Source organism: Helobdella robusta, assembly GCF_000326865.2.
Source record: "Helobdella robusta unplaced genomic scaffold HELROscaffold_81, whole genome shotgun sequence".
In the NCBI taxonomy this organism is placed as follows: Eukaryota; Metazoa; Annelida; class Clitellata; order Rhynchobdellida; family Glossiphoniidae; genus Helobdella; species Helobdella robusta.
Window position 1 is genome coordinate 428,373 of NW_008705469.1, and position 19,294 is coordinate 447,666.

At 31.6% G+C, this 19,294-nt stretch overlaps 4 protein-coding genes across 4 annotated transcripts; 2 read left to right on the plus strand and 2 right to left on the minus strand.

Moving 5' to 3' along the window:
* Positions 1-712: 712 nt before the first annotated feature.
* Positions 713-3,735, minus strand: HELRODRAFT_182175 (hypothetical protein; the record flags this gene model as incomplete). Its single annotated transcript, XM_009032474.1, has 7 exons — positions 713-874; positions 1,458-1,541; positions 1,633-1,711; positions 2,029-2,179; positions 2,598-2,739; positions 3,306-3,493; positions 3,660-3,735. 7 exons carry the CDS (start codon positions 3,733-3,735, stop codon positions 713-715), a joined length of 882 nt encoding a protein of 293 aa, XP_009030722.1.
* Positions 3,736-6,989: 3,254 nt separating this feature from the next.
* HELRODRAFT_182176 (hypothetical protein) lies at positions 6,990-7,483 on the plus strand (the record flags this gene model as incomplete). The annotated part of the gene is made up of 2 exons (XM_009032475.1): positions 6,990-7,323; positions 7,401-7,483. 2 exons carry the CDS (start codon positions 6,990-6,992, stop codon positions 7,481-7,483), a joined length of 417 nt encoding a protein of 138 aa, XP_009030723.1.
* A 3,056-nt stretch (positions 7,484-10,539) lies between these two features.
* HELRODRAFT_182177 (hypothetical protein) lies at positions 10,540-13,414 on the plus strand (the record flags this gene model as incomplete). The annotated part of the gene is made up of 2 exons (XM_009032476.1): positions 10,540-10,591; positions 13,128-13,414. The coding sequence occupies 2 exons, from the start codon at positions 10,540-10,542 to the stop codon at positions 13,412-13,414; spliced, it is 339 nt and encodes a 112-aa protein (XP_009030724.1).
* Positions 13,415-13,484: 70 nt separating this feature from the next.
* On the minus strand, positions 13,485-16,909 carry HELRODRAFT_194530 (hypothetical protein; the record flags this gene model as incomplete). Its single annotated transcript, XM_009032477.1, has 7 exons — positions 13,485-14,266; positions 14,437-14,601; positions 15,032-15,176; positions 15,526-15,659; positions 15,779-16,025; positions 16,129-16,448; positions 16,849-16,909. The coding sequence occupies 7 exons, from the start codon at positions 16,907-16,909 to the stop codon at positions 13,746-13,748; spliced, it is 1,593 nt and encodes a 530-aa protein (XP_009030725.1). The 3' UTR covers positions 13,485-13,745.
* Positions 16,910-19,294: the final 2,385 nt, after the last annotated feature.

Consider the following 19,294-nt stretch of genomic DNA (forward strand, 5'->3'; position numbering starts at 1 on the left):
CTACGACAGCTGTACCCCCAATTTCGCATGCTTTTCCTACCCATGCCAGACCCGCTACGCTTCCGGCTTCATATCTGAGTGTGTTTGTGTTAGTGTGCGTGGTTGATGTGTGTCTGTGTGTGTGGCTGTTTGTGTATGTAGATGTTTGTATGTGTGTGGCTGTTTGTGTATGTAGATGTTTGTGTGTGGGTGGGTGTTTGTGTATGTAGATGTTTGTGTGTATGTGGGTGTTTGTGTGTGTAGATGTTTATGTGTACGTGGCTGTTTGTGTGTGTAGATGTTTATGTGTGTGTAGATGTTTGTGTGTGTAGATGTTTATGTGTGTGTGGGTGTTTGTGCGTGTGCGTGTTTGTATGTGGAAATTTTGAGTTAGATAGCCTATTGTTAAAGTGCACGTCTTTCGTGTTGTTTTGACTTGGTTCGAAAGCAGTCAGGCTCGCGAGGCATATTTTTATGTTCGTATATACACGAAGGTGCTATATACATGAAAACTTATTATTATAACTACAATAATTATATTATAATAATAATAATAATAATTAATATTATAATTACCAAAATTATTTTATAATAATAACTATTATTATAATTACCATAATTATTTTATAATAATAATTATTATTATAATTACCTAAATTATTTTATAATAATAACTATTATTATAATTACCATAATTATTTTATAATAATAATTATATTTATTATTGCCATAGCTACTTGGTAAAAGCAGTGGCCACGTCAAATTTCGGGATTTTACCCTGCTGATCCTTTTCCTGAATCCATTTTGTGAACTCATCAAGCGCTTTATTTATATTCATTGTCATATCCCCAACTTTCACGCCGCTATTTTCAGTGAAGGAAGAATCTTGCGGAGTCTTGGTTATTTTTAGAGTATTTTTTATTTGTTTTTTTTTATTCAAAATAAAAATAACATAACAACATTCATATCAAGAGATTAGCGGTGAAACTGGCTGTTGTAACAGAAACAACCACAGTAGTAGATGCAGCGGTTGAAGAAATGTAGCAGCAGTAGTAGCAGTAGTAGTAGTAATAATAGTAGTAGTAGTAGTAGCAATAGTAGTTGTAGTAGTATAGTAGTAATATAGTGGTAGTAGTAGTAGTAGCTGCAGCAGTAGTAGTAGTAGTAGTGGAAGTAGTAGTAGTAGTAGTAATAATAGTAGTAGTAGTAGTAGCAATAGTAGTTGTAGTAGTATAGTAGTAATATAGTGGTAGTAGTAGTAGTAGTAGTAGCTGCAGCAGTAGTAGTAGTAGTAGTGGAAGTAGTAGTAGTAGTAGTAGTAGTAGTAGTAGTAGTAGTAGTAGTAGTAGTAGTAGTAAACGCAGCAGCAGAAAAAGTAGTATATCTTTCAGAGAAGCAACGGCAGTAGCGGCAGTAGCCACAGTAGTAGCTACAGCAGTAGTAATAGCAGTAGTAGTTGCAGCAGTAGCAGTACTAACCGATGCGATAAATAGGGATATAAGTTTCGCTGAATACTTGTAGCCGTACTTCGACCTCTTGATAGATTCGTACTTCTTGCTTACCTAAATTCAAATAAATATTATTCAGTTATTCATTCTACACACACACACACACACGCACACACACACACGCACACACACACATGTTCCTTACCGAGTTAATGACGTTGGCGAAATAGTATTTTATGTTTAAAATGGCTTTTTGCTTGTCGTTATTGTTGAACTTCATCCAACTGATTAAATAATTAAACAAATATAAATTTATTTATTCTTTATCTTAATTCAAGAGGGCTATACAAATTAAACATTATCATTATTATTACTATTATTAGGTAAGCATCATTGTACACATTCATAATGACGAGCAATGATGTTAAATTATCCATTTTTAAAATCTTTTAACTATTATAATAAGTGATCATTTTATATTTAATTGTAATTTTTATTTATATTTTGGCTTTTGAAGATATAAAAGAGTTCTCATCTTCATCATCATCATCACCATCCTTTTTATTATTCACATTATTAACTGAAAAACTCCCAATGAAACCTTTGGAAAATGCTATAATCGCACACTGCAAGAACGTCTATGACGATTTCAGTGGAAGCGGGCCTCTTGCTCCTGGCGATCCCGGAGTTCCTCTTTCTCAAGACTGGCATCTCAATGTTTGCCGATCTTTTTGTCTTTATCTCGTCGCCAGCTGCGTTTTGGTAGTGGCAGTAGTAGCGGCAGTAGTAGTAGAAGCGACAGGTAATAGTAGGTGTAGTAGTAGTAGTAGTAGTAGTAGTTGTAGTATTAGTATATGTATATAGTAGTAGTAGTAGTAGTAGTAGTAGTAGTAGTAGTAGTAGTAGTAGTAGTAGTAGTAGTAGTAGTAGTAGTTGGATTTAAAAAAAATAGAATTAATCAATGAGATAGCCAAGGGTTGATTGTGCAATCAACCTGAAAATCTATCCATCTATGATTAATCCTAATTTTAACGAAAAATAAATATAAAGTAAATAATTATGACCAAACATAATTATAACCAAAAATAACTATAACTAAAAATAATTATTACCAAAAACAATTATTACCAAAAATAATTATAACCAAAAAAATAGTAAAAAATTGCCAACATCCAAAATTGACGGCATCTAAATGATGGAAGATGCAGTGTGGAACTCCATCCAAGACGACTTTGTAAACATCTTTGACATTTGGACTCTCTGACTCGGGTCTCAGGACGAAAGCTTCTTTGCCGTGAGTGAATGTGCCGTACTGGGGTTTCCAGTAATTGTGATGAAATTAGGATGATGTCATGGGCTAATTATGAATGATTGTGAATTTATGGTGGAAGTTTGTATTATAGAATTAATAAATTAACAACGATTTAAAATTTTGAAATGATTTGGGGCAGTAGCCAGATAGTGTAACAATTAAGGTGCTTGGCACCACTTTCGCTGTTACTGGATTCAAATGCCAAGAGATCCCTGCCTTTCAGCATGAAGTGTGAGTGAAATTAATTGACATATACTAAAAAGGAGAAAGAAGAAGAGAGAGAAAGAGAAAGTGAAACAAAGGGAGAGACAGATCTATGTTAATAAATTAGGAAAAATTGTTCATAAACATTCACAACAGTCCTCACATAAAGCTTAGTGATTCCAGCTTTTCCATCTTCTTTCACGTAAGCGATCTCAACTGTCGAGCCTTTGTCGTCACTGTAACTGGCCATGACCTTGAAAAAAATAGTTCTACTACTACTACTACAGCGGCTGCAACTTCTACTACTACCACTATTACTGACACTACAAAAATTGCCAAAAAATAATAAAAAATTTTGTGACCTCCTTGTTCCTTGGTTTCCATATATTTTCACTGTCGTGATCACTAACAATGATCAAAATGTCATCCCCTGCCGCATCTTTTTGGGATTTCTTCAAGTTCAAGGTTATTTTTTTGTCAGCTGACACGGGCAGGGTGAGGGTCAAAGTTTCAGGAAGCAGCTTCTTCAACTCTTCGATTTCTGCGTCGGCTGTAGTTTTTGTATGTGTGTGTGTTTGTGTGCTTGTTCGTGTCTTTGTTTGCGTCTTTGTTTATAATTTCATTCAATATAACTTAGCAGTTTTAAAATTTTTCATTAGGCAAAATGCAAAATTCTCAAAAAATAGATAAAATTTGAACACATGAATTGAACTTACATGCTTTTCCTGATGCAGAGTACCGCGCCAAAATTGCGCAGATAAAAATTAAACTAGAAATTTGTAGCAAATTCATTTTTCTTGTCTGCTAAATCAAATGCGGCATCTCTCTATTTTAATAGACAACAAAATCTTCGCTAGGATCATTAAAAAGCGTGGATTTCGAACGCTCGAAAACGAATTTCTCTCGGATGAAATTCATACCACACGTATTTACACTGAGAGCAATTGCAAATAAACTTCTCGTGCCTTCGGTAAATAAATCCCGGCAATGTTTGGTGAATCTGGTAGATAAAATTTGTTGGGTACGGTAGAATTTCACCAAAAATGCAAATCAAAAAAATTTTACCACGCAGATTTTTTGCCAAATTCGGAGCGTAAATATTTTCTAACGATGTAAAATTAGTCAGAAATACTTCTAAACTAAACGATAATAATCCAAGGTAGAATGTTAGCGTTGAAATGTGGTCCGTTGTAGAGCTGAATTAATTTTCTAAAAAAAAAATTTCAGTAGCTTGTGGTCTAAAAAAGAGGAAAATAATTTTTTCTACCTTTTTTTTCATCCGAAAAAATCATCAGAACAGTTGGAAGCTGATCTAAATCATCCTAATCATCGTCATGATCATCGTCACCATCATCGTCATCGTCATCATCACCTTCATCATCATCATCGTCATCATCATCATCATCATCACCATCGTCATAATCAGCATCATCACCAACATCGTCCTCTTCATCATCTTCACCATGAAAGTTAGATGAGACCAAATGAAAAAAAAGTTAAGGATTTTGGTTTCGCGTTCAGTAACTAAACGTTTATAACAACAAACTTCCATAAAATAGCATTCAATTCAAGCATACCCCACACACCACACACATGCACACACGCGCGCGCACATGCACACACGCGCGCACATACACACGCACACACACACAAACACGCTTTTTATAGATTTGAAAACGTAGCCGCTTTCATTATCGCCATCTGCTTCGTGTACAATACATACCCAATCATCATTAGCCAGAACCTATGGCAATAAAATATTTTTTATAATATAATTTTTATTATTATTAATAGTAGTAGTAGTAAGTGTGGTAGCAGCAGCAGCAGCAGCAGCAGTACTAGTAGTAGTACTAGTAGTAGTAGTAGAAATAGTAGTAATAGTAGTAGTAGTAGTAGTAGTAGTAGTAGTAGTAGTAGAAATAGTAGTAATAGTAGTAGTAGTAGTAGTAGTAGTAGTAGTAGTAGTAGTAGTAGTAGTAGTAGTAGAAGTTATAGTAATAGTAGTAGTAATAATAGTAGATGTAGTAGTAGAAGTAGTAGTGGTGGTAGAAGTGATATTAGTAGTAGTAGTAGTAGTCGTAAACAACTAATTATAAAAACTTCTAAAATTTGATGCAACCATCTGTCCATCAACGAGCCGATCATATTTAGATGAATTGATTTTATTTTAGAAATTTGTAAAATATTTTCCCTGTATTAGACAAAAAAAATATGTATACTTTTAATACTAGATGATGTTGTTGTTATTTTTGTTGTTGTCGTTGTTGCTGTTGTTGTTGCTGCTGCTGCTGCTTCTGTTATCATAGCATAGGATGAGCTTGACGCATTGATAATTAATCTACAATTACGAAGTTTAATAATCTCGATTATTAAACTTGTAACATTTTAAAAACTAACTATTACTCAACACATCTAAGTCGCCAATTAAAGCCATCTCTCGGAAACAGAAAGAATTTCTCCAAGAACAATACTATGTTGTTCGTTCGGTAACAGTCGTAGAACGCTGAAGAGCGAACAGTATTAACAGAATTCATGTGTTGACTTTTCTGGAACTAGAAAGAGTTATATTATTATAAACTTTCTGAAACTAGAAAGAGTTGTAATATTATAAACTATATTACATTATAAACTGATATTATAACTTTTTAAGTATTGTTAATTTTACTGCTACTACTTCTGCTATGACCTTAACTAACACTTATGATTGTATAATTCGGTGGAAGACCTTTTTTGTCTGTTTTTTCTCTTCTGCCAAAATTTGGATTCTATTTTTTTCATGTCATTTGGCTTCTGCCATTGAATCTGAAAAATTCTGAAAAATTTTAGCCGGTTAGTTGAGAAAATATTACAACAATTACATTTCCTAGACAAACTTAAAACATTCGTGGCGTATTTCTAAGTATTGCTGTATGTAATATTAACAATCCTTGTGAAATGCGTGTTTTGTCGGCTTGTGGTGTGGTGTTGATAGTACATATAGAATAACACGTAAGCAGCTCGGCTTTTGACAGGGTTGTGTTATAAGGAACAACAAAAATTGAACCATACCCTGGCTTGCATCTATCGAGTTAATTCTATTTATCACCGTTGCAGTGCGGGCGAGGTTGGATTAAAGTTTCTGCGTCTGCCAGATCCTGATTTCTAAAGAATAATAAAAAAATGTGAACATTCTACGGCAAAGAAATACGGAAAGTTCTTAATTAATTAATAATTATTTAAAGAGGCCCTAAAATATTCTGTGAAGGTCTTTAATTTATAAAATTTTTGTGTCAATTTGCTTGTAGAATTGGTTGAAGTACTTTTTTTTTAAAGCCAAACTCGTCTTTCGTAGAGGCCAATGTTGAGACAGGGCCTGCCCTACCTCAAATCCGACTCTGAATCGTTTCAATTAAAAATAACTTTAGTTATTTCCACTTTTGATTCAAAGACTTCAACTTTTTTCATTTAAAACAAAATTGAATCCTTAACGATTTTGAATTCCCAACACTGATAGGCAATATAGATTTTACGATCGAAATTTACTTATTACAAATTTTAAATGTCAGACGCATAATGATAAATTTATGAAGGAATATTTTTCTCTCAAATAAATAAATATTTTTAACGAGAAAACCTTAAAAATTTTTGAAAAGATTAATAAGAATTAATTATTTATTTGACGGTGTTGTCAGTCTAAGATGTTCTAAAAATTATTATTTCTTTATTCTAACGAATTGTTTTTACATATTTTAAAAATTTTCAATTATTTAAAAACGAAAAATAATTTTGAAGAAACTTTCTTTTATAAGTAAATATTTAAATTGGAAACGTTTCGACAAATTTGATTTATTTGATTACCAGACCATATTGGCAAGCAATGAAATCTTTGACAGATTCTTGATTAATTAAACTTTATTAAATTTTTCAATAACAAATAACAAAAACAAAATAACGAAACGAAACTATAAAACTACAAAGAATGACGATTAAACTTCGAAATTATCATAATTTTTTTTTTGATAATTTGTGAAGTAATTATTTTAATATATTAACGTTTCAAGTTTAAAATGAGAAGGATGAAGAAAGCTGTAGTTATTTGCTTACTGTTGGCAGTGTTAGCGCAAGTGGAAAGTTTTGGACAGGGAAGATCGTTTAACTCTGATGGATACAAAGATGATCATAATGGAGTACGTGCTCAGGGTGATGATGCAGCAGATGATGACCTGGCAGTTGAAGATGGAGCAGCCGATGATGATGCAGCAGATGATGATTCAGCTGATGATGATGCAGCAGATGATGATTCAGTTGAAGATGACCAGGCAGCTGATGATGATTCAGCTGATGATGATTTTAGCAGTGCATCTGGAGAACTGCCTGTCGAACCTGACACAACCCTGGAAAGTATGCTCACGACAATTTTTTTTTATTTTTTTTTTCTCTCGTATTCTTGTTCAGTATTTCCTAACTCAACTTTCCAGGTGACTTCGACTGCGAAATAAACAATCCGTGCCTGAAGTTTGGTCCTTTCTTTGAAAGAACGTTTTTTCCGGCGAAAGATTAATGTCAGTATATCAAATGCACCACATGCAGCTCCTGCAATGGGATCAATCGAGTCTTTCTTGCATTATAGCTCCCGATTAAAATAGTCTCAACTCAAATGAACTTCGTCTAAGACGTCTATTTTCAATCACAAATTATGTTTAATTATTGTTTCATTCCTTGAAATTTTTCAAAATTTCATTTATGAAGCTGACATATTTTTTGAAAAAAAAACACTATGATTAGAGATATTTTTCGGAGAGTTTAAATTAAAATCAGAAATTCTGCTGCAATAATCTTTTCTTTGAAAATTTGAAAAGAGTTTTTTATAATTAATTTTTGAAAGCTATTATTAACTAAACTTATTATTAACTAAACTTATTATTAACTAAACTTATTATTAACTAATCTTATTATTAACTAAACTTATTATTAACTAAACTTATTATTAACTAAACTTATTATTAACTAAACTTATTATTAACTAAAATTATTATTAACTAAACTTATTATTAACTAAACTTATTATTAACTAAACTTATTATTAACTAAAATTATTATTAACTAAACTTATTATTAACTAAACTTATTTTGAGTGGTCAAATTGTCTAGTACTCTGTCTCATGAAAAGCATTCAACTGACATTCATTTCAATGAAAATCTACAACAGACCCTGTTTCCAAATACATCTGCAATTTTTACATAACCAATTTTAATGAAAATTCGAAATAAAAATAATATTATAGATAATAATTATAAGCATTAACAACGAGTTCTTATTTAAAGTCTCAGATGTACCAACAACACACACACACAAACACACACACACAAACACACACACACAAACACACACACACACACACACACACTCACACACACACACACGTAACATATGCAGAAATATGAAATGCTTCGATATTTATGGTCGCTTTGATACGATCAAATTTAAGGCACAGGACGTTGTAAAACACACGAAAAAATTCTTTTAAAAATAAGAAAAAATAATAAAAGTAATGTAAATATTATTAATAATAATAAATAATATTACAAATGATACAAATAATAAATATATTATGTTTTTATAAGCCCAATAAATTTGAAATTTTCATTTTATGATTTGAAAACTTTTTGAAACTTTAAGTAGAAAACAAAAAACTATTGTATGTATGTATGTATGTGTGTGTGTGTGTATGTATGTATGTATGTATGTATGTATGTATGTATGTATGTATGTATGTATGTATGTATGTATGTATGTATGTATGTATGTATTTATGTATGTATGTATGTATGTATGTATGTATGTATGTATTATTATTATAAAAAACTTGTATAGCGACTTTTATAGAACTAACCAAAGTCGCTATCCATCATAACCACAAAAAAAAAATTTTTGTCCATTTAAGTAATCAAACAAAAGCATAAATATTTCGAAAATAAACATAAGTATACATTGTAAAATTGTATGTATGTATGTATGTATGTATGTATGTATGTATGTATGTATGTATGTATGTATGTATGTTTGCAGGTTGATCATACAGTAAAAGTCTTTTGTTACCCTTGTATTGTCCTTTTCCGTATTTATTTCCAAACTTGTTCTTGAGATCACAGGTTGCGTTATTATGATTATTATTATTATCATTGTTGTTGTTGTTTTTTTTGTTATGGCTATGATTTGTATATAGTAGCAGCAACAGTAGTTGTAGTATTTTTAGTTGTAGTAGCGATAGTAGCAGTAGTAGCAGCAGCAGTAGCGCAAGTAGTAGCAGTAGTAACAGTAAAAAATTGATTACGTTCCAATTTGTCAGATAGTTTTGCAGTTTCAATTAATAATTTTTCGCCTATATTTTTTCATAATCTAATAATTTTGGTATCGTTGTTAATCAGATTAAAGAAACTACATAAACAAACGAATAGACGAACGAATGAACGAATGAATGAGCGAACGAATGAACGAACGAATGAATGTATCAATAAATAAATGAATGATTGGATGGGTGAATGAGGCCGTATTTATTTATACATTAATGCATGAACAAAAGAATCAATTATTAAATGAACGAATGTTTGAACTAATGGATGAATGAATAAATGATAGATTGAAAGTATAATACATAATAATAATAATAAAGTAGATAGAATTGATTAATTTTTAATGTTATTACACATCAAAAAAAATATTAAAACATAATTTTGGTCAAGCTATATCGAGTTATCCTACCATTCTTGAAAAACTTTGCTATCTCACAACGAATAAATATCTAATTCAATTATGTACGTACGTATGTATGTATATATGTGTATGTACCTATATATATATATGTATGTATGTATGTATGTATGATTGAATGTATGTATGTATTTATGTATGTATATGTGTATGTATGTATGTATGTATGTTTGTATGTATGCATGCATGTATGTATGTATGTATGTATGTATGTATGTATGTATGTATGTATGTATGTATGTATGTATGTATGTATGTATGAATGTATGTATGTATGTATGTATGTATGTATGTATGTATGTTTGTATGTATATATGTATGTATGTATGGATATGTAAAGTCATATCTATAAATTCATCCATTTATGTTTGAAACTTTAAAATTTTCTATAAGACCATCATACAGCGTTTTTGAATTTATATATTAAATACATTTTCAATTTAAATATACAAATAATAACTTGAAATATACAAATTTTTAGTGAATTTTTCTTGAATTCAAATCAAAAATAATAATTTCATTTTATATTTTAGGAAAATAGCAAACGAATCAAAACGATGAAGTTTCTCTCCTATTTGGCCCTTGGCTCAACATTGATCCTTATAAGTTCGTAAACATTATTCAGAAAAATTTATTAATATTAAAAAAATGAATGAATGAATTATTGAATGAATAAATGAATGAATGAATAATTGAATGAATGAACGAACGAAAGCTTGAATAATTTCTAAGCAAACGGCTGATCCAGAAGCCGCAAGCAAAAATTAATTCTTTTATTGCAAAAGCAAATAATTTTTCAAGTTGATTTTAAAGACGAAAATTTTTAGCACTATCTTTCTTAAAGTATGGGTGACATTGAATGGGGGAGGACGGGCTACAGCGGCGGTGACCGTTCATGTTGGCAGCATCTTTGCGTTTTCCGCATAATGTTTTTTGGCATTTTTAGCGACAATTAATTAAATTTTTTAACAAAATTAAAAAAAAAACACATGTAGAAACAAATCGCTTTCAAATTATGAAAATAATTATAAAGGCCCTTGCTACATTGTTGTGCAAGGTACTCCAGGCTGACAAATTAGGCCATACTCAATAAATTTGACAAGTTAATCTCGAGTGTCTTTGTATATTATTTAAAAAGTACGATTTTTTGTACAACCCTTCAAAATTTCAATAAAGGCAAACCCATTTGTACTTTTATGTTTAAATAAAGGCATTGTATATGTTTTAGCGCGAATTTTGATTAAGATCGTTTTGAATTCAAACCCGGTTACGGCGATATACGACCAAGCGCTTTAACCATTACTCTATCACGCTGCCATACGATATATCTTCTGTCTTTTTCACCCATATAAAAAATATTGAGAAAAAAAAATTAATAATTATTATGCAACTCGGTTTACTAAAAAGAAAAATTAATTACAACTAGTTGAAAATTCATTAAAATTTCTGCTACTACTAATGTTTTTACAACAATAGCTCCTACAACTTCTACTACTATTACTTCTATTTCTGCTACTTAACAAAAAAAAAATAAATAAACTGTCTTCACTCAAAAATTTTTTCTCCGAAGTAAAATAAAAGTACAAACAAATCATATACAAAAAGCATAACTTCGCATGGCATGATCGCACGCCAGGATCAATATAAACGAGAATGTATGTTTACGTGTGTTTGTTTGTCTCTGTGTGTGTTTGTTTGTCTGTGTGTTTGTGTGTGTGGTCTGTGTGTGTGTGTGTATATATATATATATATATATATATATATATATATATATATATATATGTGTGTGTGTGTGTGTGTGTGAGAAGATATAAATTGCCTCAGAGCGTGGAAATTGGCATAATGCCTTAAGACAACATCGCCTAAACACGATTGTAAAAGTTTTTTTTAGATTTCTTAGCGATTGAAATGTGAAGATGGTTCTGAAATTTTTCTTTTTAACAAAAATTATTTCTTGAAAGTTAGTTGATGGCGGGTACCGTCGCTTTAATATTTTTGATTCTAATACTATTACTACTTTTTCTACTACTACTACCGCTACTACTGCTACTACTGCTACTGCTGCTGCTGCTACTACTACTACTACTATTGCTGCTGCTACTACTACTACTATACTACTACTACAATTACTGTTACTACTACTATTACTACTACTACTACTGCTACTACTGCTGCTACTGCTACTGCCACTACTACTGCTACTATAACTACTACTATTAGTTGTAGTAACAAAATTGAAAAAAAATAACAAATAATAAATCGATTAATTAAAATGTCAGTTGCTACCTAACAAATCACCATTCTATTTATCTATTTTATTTTCGTTTCTTTGCCTTGTTTCTTTTTTTATTCTTTGAATTGGTGTAGCGCATAACATTTATTATTGCGTTATTGCGTTACGTCATGCATTTATCTTACGTTGACCTTTATACACTCCCACACACACACACACTCCCACACACACACACACTCACACACACACACACACACACACGCACACACACACAGACAAACACACACACAGACAAACACACACAGACACACAAAAACAAACATACACACACACAAACACACACACACATTTGTCAGTCAAAAAATCGAAATTAAACAATTCATTTTTTCGCTGTTGTACTGTAGTTGTTGTCTCACTACTACCACAGCTGCTGCAGCTGCCACTACTACCACAAGTAAAAGTAGTAATAGTAGTAGAAATAAAAATAATAATAATAAAAATAAACAAATAGAAATAAACAAATAACGCGTGTGTTAACTTGTGTCAAAATGGAATTAATGTCTCTAATAAGAATTTGTGTCATCAGTACCCATCTATCAAGCAAGCAGTGAGGAGCAAATTAATTGCCAAGCGCAGTTTTTCTTAGGAATTGAATTGATATAAATTGTTTAATTCATCTATCTTTTTATATTAAAATAAAATAATCTCTCCCTCCCTCTCTCTCTCTCTCTCTCTCTCCTCTCTCTCTCTCTCTCTCTCTTTCTTCTCCTTGCATATATCTATATATAAAAAGAGAGAGGACGAAATGTTATTTCTCTTTCTCTCTTTCCTTCAATCTCATATGTGCAATTATTCTTTTAAAAGATAATTCATCAAAATATATTTCCATGATTTGAATGAATGGTTTGTATTAAAAGTTGATGTCTGGTGAATGGCTCAAGTTTGTTTGTTCATTCAGTATAGTGACTACAAATTTTTGTCTTCATTATTACTACTACTACTATTACTACTACTACTACCACTACTATTACTTCTACTATTACTACTACTACTACTACTACTACTACTTTTATTACTAATACTACTACTACTACTACTACTACTACTACTACTACTACTACTACTACTGCTATAACTTATCTACTACTACTACTAATAATAATAATAATACTAATAATACTAAAAATAAAAATATTTTAGGTTTTTCTCAGAAGTTCTTCATTAGCGATGCCAAAACCATTTCAAGTGGTGCATCTCTAACGAGAATATGTTCCTACCACAAACTGGCAGGGCAAGATTGCGTAGATTTTCTACTCAAAAAAGGTCAATTGGAGGAAGATGACATTGATGACTACGATGGCACAAAGAGTTCCAAAATGACGGCAAATGTTGATTACTCAAATGATGACGGTTACTTAGCTGAGGCACTCAGAGATAAGAGGGTGAGATTCGGCAAGAGGGTTGTGCCGAAACCAAGAATGGGTTGATGAATTTTTTTTTCATCTGTCGGTTTTTTGAAACTTTTGACTGTTTAACGTTGAAAAAATGTATTGACTATGCTGTTTCTATGATTTTTTTGCAAATTCTAGAATTAAATCGAAAGACGTTCCGATCAGTTTTTCAACATTTGAGGTTTTATACGAATAAAATGGTCGTTGTTGTTCTGTTTCAACATCAACTAAACAAAAAAATTCAGCTAACTACACTAAATATATTTAAAAAGTTGTTCAAACAAATAGTAGCAGCATAAAATCTTTGAGACAAACTCACAGCTGAATAACTTAGAGAGCTACAACCCTCTCCAACTCATCGAGATCATCATTCCCCAATGGTGTCTAGCTTGTAATCCTTAAACGAATCTTCCTTCATTGACCTCAGATGCTCATCATTCACCCCATTCATCGTATCGACATCGTAATCCGGGACATCAGTCCAATTTCCGTATGTTCGGTTTGTGAAGGATCCACTACCGGCTGTTAAATTATGCTTATTGGACGGGTAAGTTGATGCAACTGTTGGAGTCGAGAACTCCAGCACTGATGAAGCATTGGTGTCCAGGGTGTTCCAGGCGTCTGGACCTATTGTATTCATTGGCGAGACTTTTGAATTTGTTCGTTTCGATGATTTTGTTTTCAATTTTACACATTCTGCTATGAGGATTAATGAGTAGATGATAACAAGAGCGCTGAGAATTGAGAACCAGATGAGCAGACCAATTGAGAATGATTCGGATTTCCACTTCGTGGCGAACATGCCGCCTGCTGGCGATGTTGACATGTCGTCCACTAGCTGCAGCAGCACTTTAAAATTTTCAAAAGAAAATTTTGAATTTTGAATGGCTGAAATTTATTTACACAACATAAATGATGATTATTAAATCGATTGAAATAAAATTTCAATTCCGTACAGAAAAAAAACCAATCAAAAAATGTATTCTTTTCTCCAAAAAAAAAGTCAACAACAATTCAAAAACATCTCCACTCTCTATGTCAGCATAACACGCACTCACATGGCAGGAAACTTCTGCTAGTAGTACTGCCCTGACCATGGTCATCCCCAGACGAATTGATAACAATTAAAAATCCGGGAGGCCCTTGCGGCCCTGTAGCCCCCGTACCTCCGGTCGATCCGGTATTTCCCGTACTGCCCTGGGCTCCACGCACTCCGGTCGATCCTGAAAGTGCCAAAGATGGATAGACAGAGGAAGAGAGAAAAAGAGAGAGGAAATTAGAGAGATGGATTAAAAATTAAAAAAATGAGAAAGAAAAAGACAAAGAAGGCAGACGTAAAATAGATTTAGTATAAAAGAGGGAGAGAGAGAGAGAGAGAGAGAGAGAGAGAGAGGAGAAAGAAAGAGATAAAAGAAGAGAACAGAATTTACGATACGTTATGAAAAAATGTTCAAGTTTGTATTTCAATAAAATGTGTGATTTCATAATTAAATGATAAATTCTTAAGATTAAAATAGCAATTAAATATGTATCAGGATTTTAATAATAATCGAACAAACGACTTATGATCAATTAAATTAAGAAAAAAAAATTTATGATAGATGAAAGGTGATAGGTTACGTAGATATGTGTATCATTTTTCAGTTTCTGTACCTTTTTCACCAGGATATCCAGTGAAACCTGACGATCCGGTTGGTCCGGTCGAGCCTTTATACCCCCCTTCACCTCTTGACCCGGTCGATCCAGTGTCGCCAGTGTAACCCAGAGAACCTCGAGGCCCTACGATTCCTTGTTCTCCCTATGGAGACAAATTTCAGACTTGAAATTTTTAAATAAATACGAGTCTGCAGTTGCGTAAGTTGAAGTTGTTTTTTCAATAATCAAAATTTTTACAATTTCAAAAAAGAAGTTCCAAATGCGAAATTTGTCTCAATGTAATGGTTTGAACTTTCGACGCCTATCACTACACTAACATTAAACCACAAGTTTATACCACAATCAATTCAGTGAATGAGGGTTCAATGAATGAATGATGTTTATCGTTCAAACAAATAAAACAATACAATATTGAGAATCGTTATTATATTTTATACAATATGTGTCTATAGTTCAAACCTTACTGTCAAGTCAACATATACAAACTTAACCTTGGGCCCTCTGTCACCGACGGGCCCCTTATCTCCAGGTATTAAAGGAGGAAGGGTTGTTGTGATGGTGTTGTTGGTTATCACTAAGTTCTTTGGGCAGTCCACTTGTCTTTCAGAATTTGGTTGGTCTAGGGCTGACAAATAAAAATTTATTCAGTAAAAATATGTTTTGGTAAATTTTTATTGAAAAATAGAAAAATTTCAAAACTTTTAATAAATGAACCAAAGATAAGTGACATTATTTAGAAATCACCTCTGTAATAATAAGCAATAATATTCAGTCTATAAGGGAAGGCCCTTTCCACAAATTTAACAGTCTGAAACCCGTAGACAGTATCGCTGCTCAACACGTCAGCGTTTGTAAAAATTTTAGATGTTTGAAGGTTGTCATCATAGGCGTATGAAAAGGACGACATCGTGTTAACGTCTATGTAGAAGCCGAGTCGATCGCCTGGTTGCACTGCGAGACATTTTTGGTTGAGCGAGCTTACTATATAGACCTTGGTGAAAAAGACGATTTGAAACAGATGAAACACAGTATTAAAAATAAATTTTCAATTTATGACGCATCTATTCCAGCAAACTAACAACTTAACTCCTTACCGTTTGCGTATCTTTAACCACATCCGGTTGAACTTTGACCTCTGACACAAATTTATAATAAACCTCGCCCTCTTTTTGACCCGTCATAGAAGAATCGGGCCTCCAAATTTGAACTTGTAAGAGGTCAGATGATCGCCAGTGTGCAAAAAAAGCGAACAAAACTCCATTTTCTTTGAAACTGAACTGGTTCAGGTAAACAGTCGGTGTGTATTGGAAGGGTTGGTTGTTGTTGGTGATTAGAGGCTTTAGGCCAAAGTTTGAGGATAGGAAACCAGATGTCGACGATTCTGTTTCCAATTTTCGGACATCGTAATCCACAGCTGGATAATATTTTATAATAATTTATAATAATATTCTATAATTATGAAATAATTAATGAATATGTTGATTTCACAAAATATTTAGACGATGGCTTTATTTTTAAAGTTCCTTGTTTTACTGTTACGGTTACTAGAGTCAAAAGCGAAGAAATTTCAGTCTTTTGAATATTGTTGATGAGCGGGAGAAATTTGTAAGAGAGAAATATTTAATTTTAAAATTATCTTCTACAAAGTGATCTAAGACAGTAATTGTAGATATGATCTGGTGAAGTACTGTTTACCTAATTTGCAGTATTTTAAAGTACTATTTAAAGTACTATTTAAAGTATTTTTATTGAATTCTTCAAATAAATTAAAAATGCAATCTACTTGAGGTAGTTAAAATCCATATTTTACTAACCATTAACTGAAACGTCGCCAAGAAGCAGATTAAAAACAACAAATGCAATAGTAGCCAACATGTTCTTCCTAGACTAAAAATGTCATTTTAGAAACCAGATAAATCAAATCTTTTAAACTACAATCACAGCTCAATTCATTATAACAAATATGTGTGAATGTGTGAAATTATCTTTTTATTCGTCATGTATGGTATATATTCACAATTTATAAATTTCTCGAGTTTAATATGAGAAAACTTGGCAAGCTCAAATTGTTCAGCTCTTAAACGAGATCACGAAAATTCTATTGTTTAGCTACTAATCATGCATTTCTATGTAAGAATCTTTATTGGATGAAGAGAGGAGAAACAGAGAGAGAGAAAAAGAGAGATAGAGAAAGAGAGAGAAAGAGAGATAGAGAGAGAGAGAGAGAAAGAGAGAGAGAGAAAGAGAGAGAAAGAGATAAAGAGAAAGAGTGAATCAAATGATTGGCATGAATAGCTAGCTATGAATAGCTAGAATACGAAAGATTAAAATTTTGTTTTCACAAATGTTCAAATTTCCTCAAATATCTGAATTCACATTTTCTAAAAGCACTGCCACATTAAACTGAAAAATAAATCTGTCTTGATTAAGCTTAGGTAATGCAATTTATTTAATTTATTTATTTTATTTTATTTAGAGATAATGCAATATATATATATATATTATATATATATTTATAATTGCGTATAATTATTTGTTACTATAAATTGTGTAGATTAAGGAATTTTGCATAACACAATTGCGTTTTATGTTATTTAATGTTAATGGCATATGCTATTTTGTGGTACTAATTTGAAGAGCCTGGAAGTGTCATCTGTTGTGAAGAAGTGATGCCATTTAATGTCACCTGGAATTAATGTGATGAAATTGATTATCTTTTATGAGTTGTAAATTAATGTCTCGTATCAGTAACTTGTAATATATGCTACATTTCGTTTCTATGCTACATTACATTTCATGCTACATATGCTACATTTTATAATTTTTTAATTTAAAACAATTTTTTTTTTGATGGACATAATTAAACCTATTTTGTGTTTGGGATGTGAGAAATTTTTTTTGAGTATCGGATCAACATTTTCGTAAAATTAAAACAAACTATTTTTTCAAATTTTTTCAATTTTTTATGAATTTAACGAAAAATTTATTTTGAAATGTTTATAGCAACAAAATTATGAGTTAATTTTTTTTATTAAAATATTTAAAATAATATGATTTATTTCAAACTCAACAATAGCCATCTTTCGCTAACAAATTTCTTTTCCGAAGTTTTACAGCCAGGGTCGGTTAGTTGTCTAGAAAAATGTTTGAATGTATGAATAAACGAACGAACGAACTAATAAATGAATGAATGAATGAATGAATGAACGAATAAATGAATGAATGAATTAGTGAATGCTTCAATGAATGAATAAATTGAGAAAAAAAACCATTTTCATACCACCATCTATAAGATGCACAGTTTCAGTTAGAGAAACCAACTCAACCATATTTACTATAAAATGGTCCTTTGACATTACGTCTTCGATTATGTCAACGTAGTAAAATTTACCGGTGTACTCCAGTAACCCTTTCTTTCATTATGAAATGTAAATTTTAGAATGAAAAAAAATCATTTAAAATAGTTTAAAACAAAAATATTTTGTTAGTTATTCAACAGAAATGAAATTTAAACTCGTCAAAAATGAAATTAAACACACTAAAAAAAGTCCGCCAGCTTTCTTGCTTGCAATAAATTTTGCGCCATTTTCTTCATCCGTATATTCCCGCAGTACCTAAAAAATTGAATTTAGAAAGAGAATTTATAAATTTAAAAACGAAAAAGAGGTTTAAAACATTTCAACTGAACAGAACTGACGATTTTGTTTCACTAGTACTAACACTAAAAATACATCACAAGTCATTTTATAACGACAACAAATTGTATCTAAACCGACAAAAAATGCAACACCTTTCCAAGAATCTCATCAAAATCAGTAATAAACTTAGCAAAACCACAGAAAAAAATTGAAATTTATCAGACAGAAACATCCACATACACTTTCAGATATATAAAAGTCCATTTCACTAAGCTGTTCAATTATATTCTGTGGGATTGATGCCAAGATACCGCCATCATTTTCGTCACCGACCAAGCGCAAGTTCAAATTGATCTGTTCCTGATTGTTAGAAGGAGTTAGGAGGTTGACAGTTTTAGGCCAGTTGATTTCTGCTCAATTAGAAAAATTTTTTTGAAAAAATGAATGTTTTAATGGATGAGTAAATGAATGAATGAGCGATGGAATGGATGAATGGGTTGATGAATGAATTAACAAATTAAATAATCTGAAAAAATTAAGTTAAACCTTCATCATTAGTTTCGCCATAACCCAAATGAAAAGCCAACAATAAGGTAATAGAAGTAATTACAAGAAAATTCAT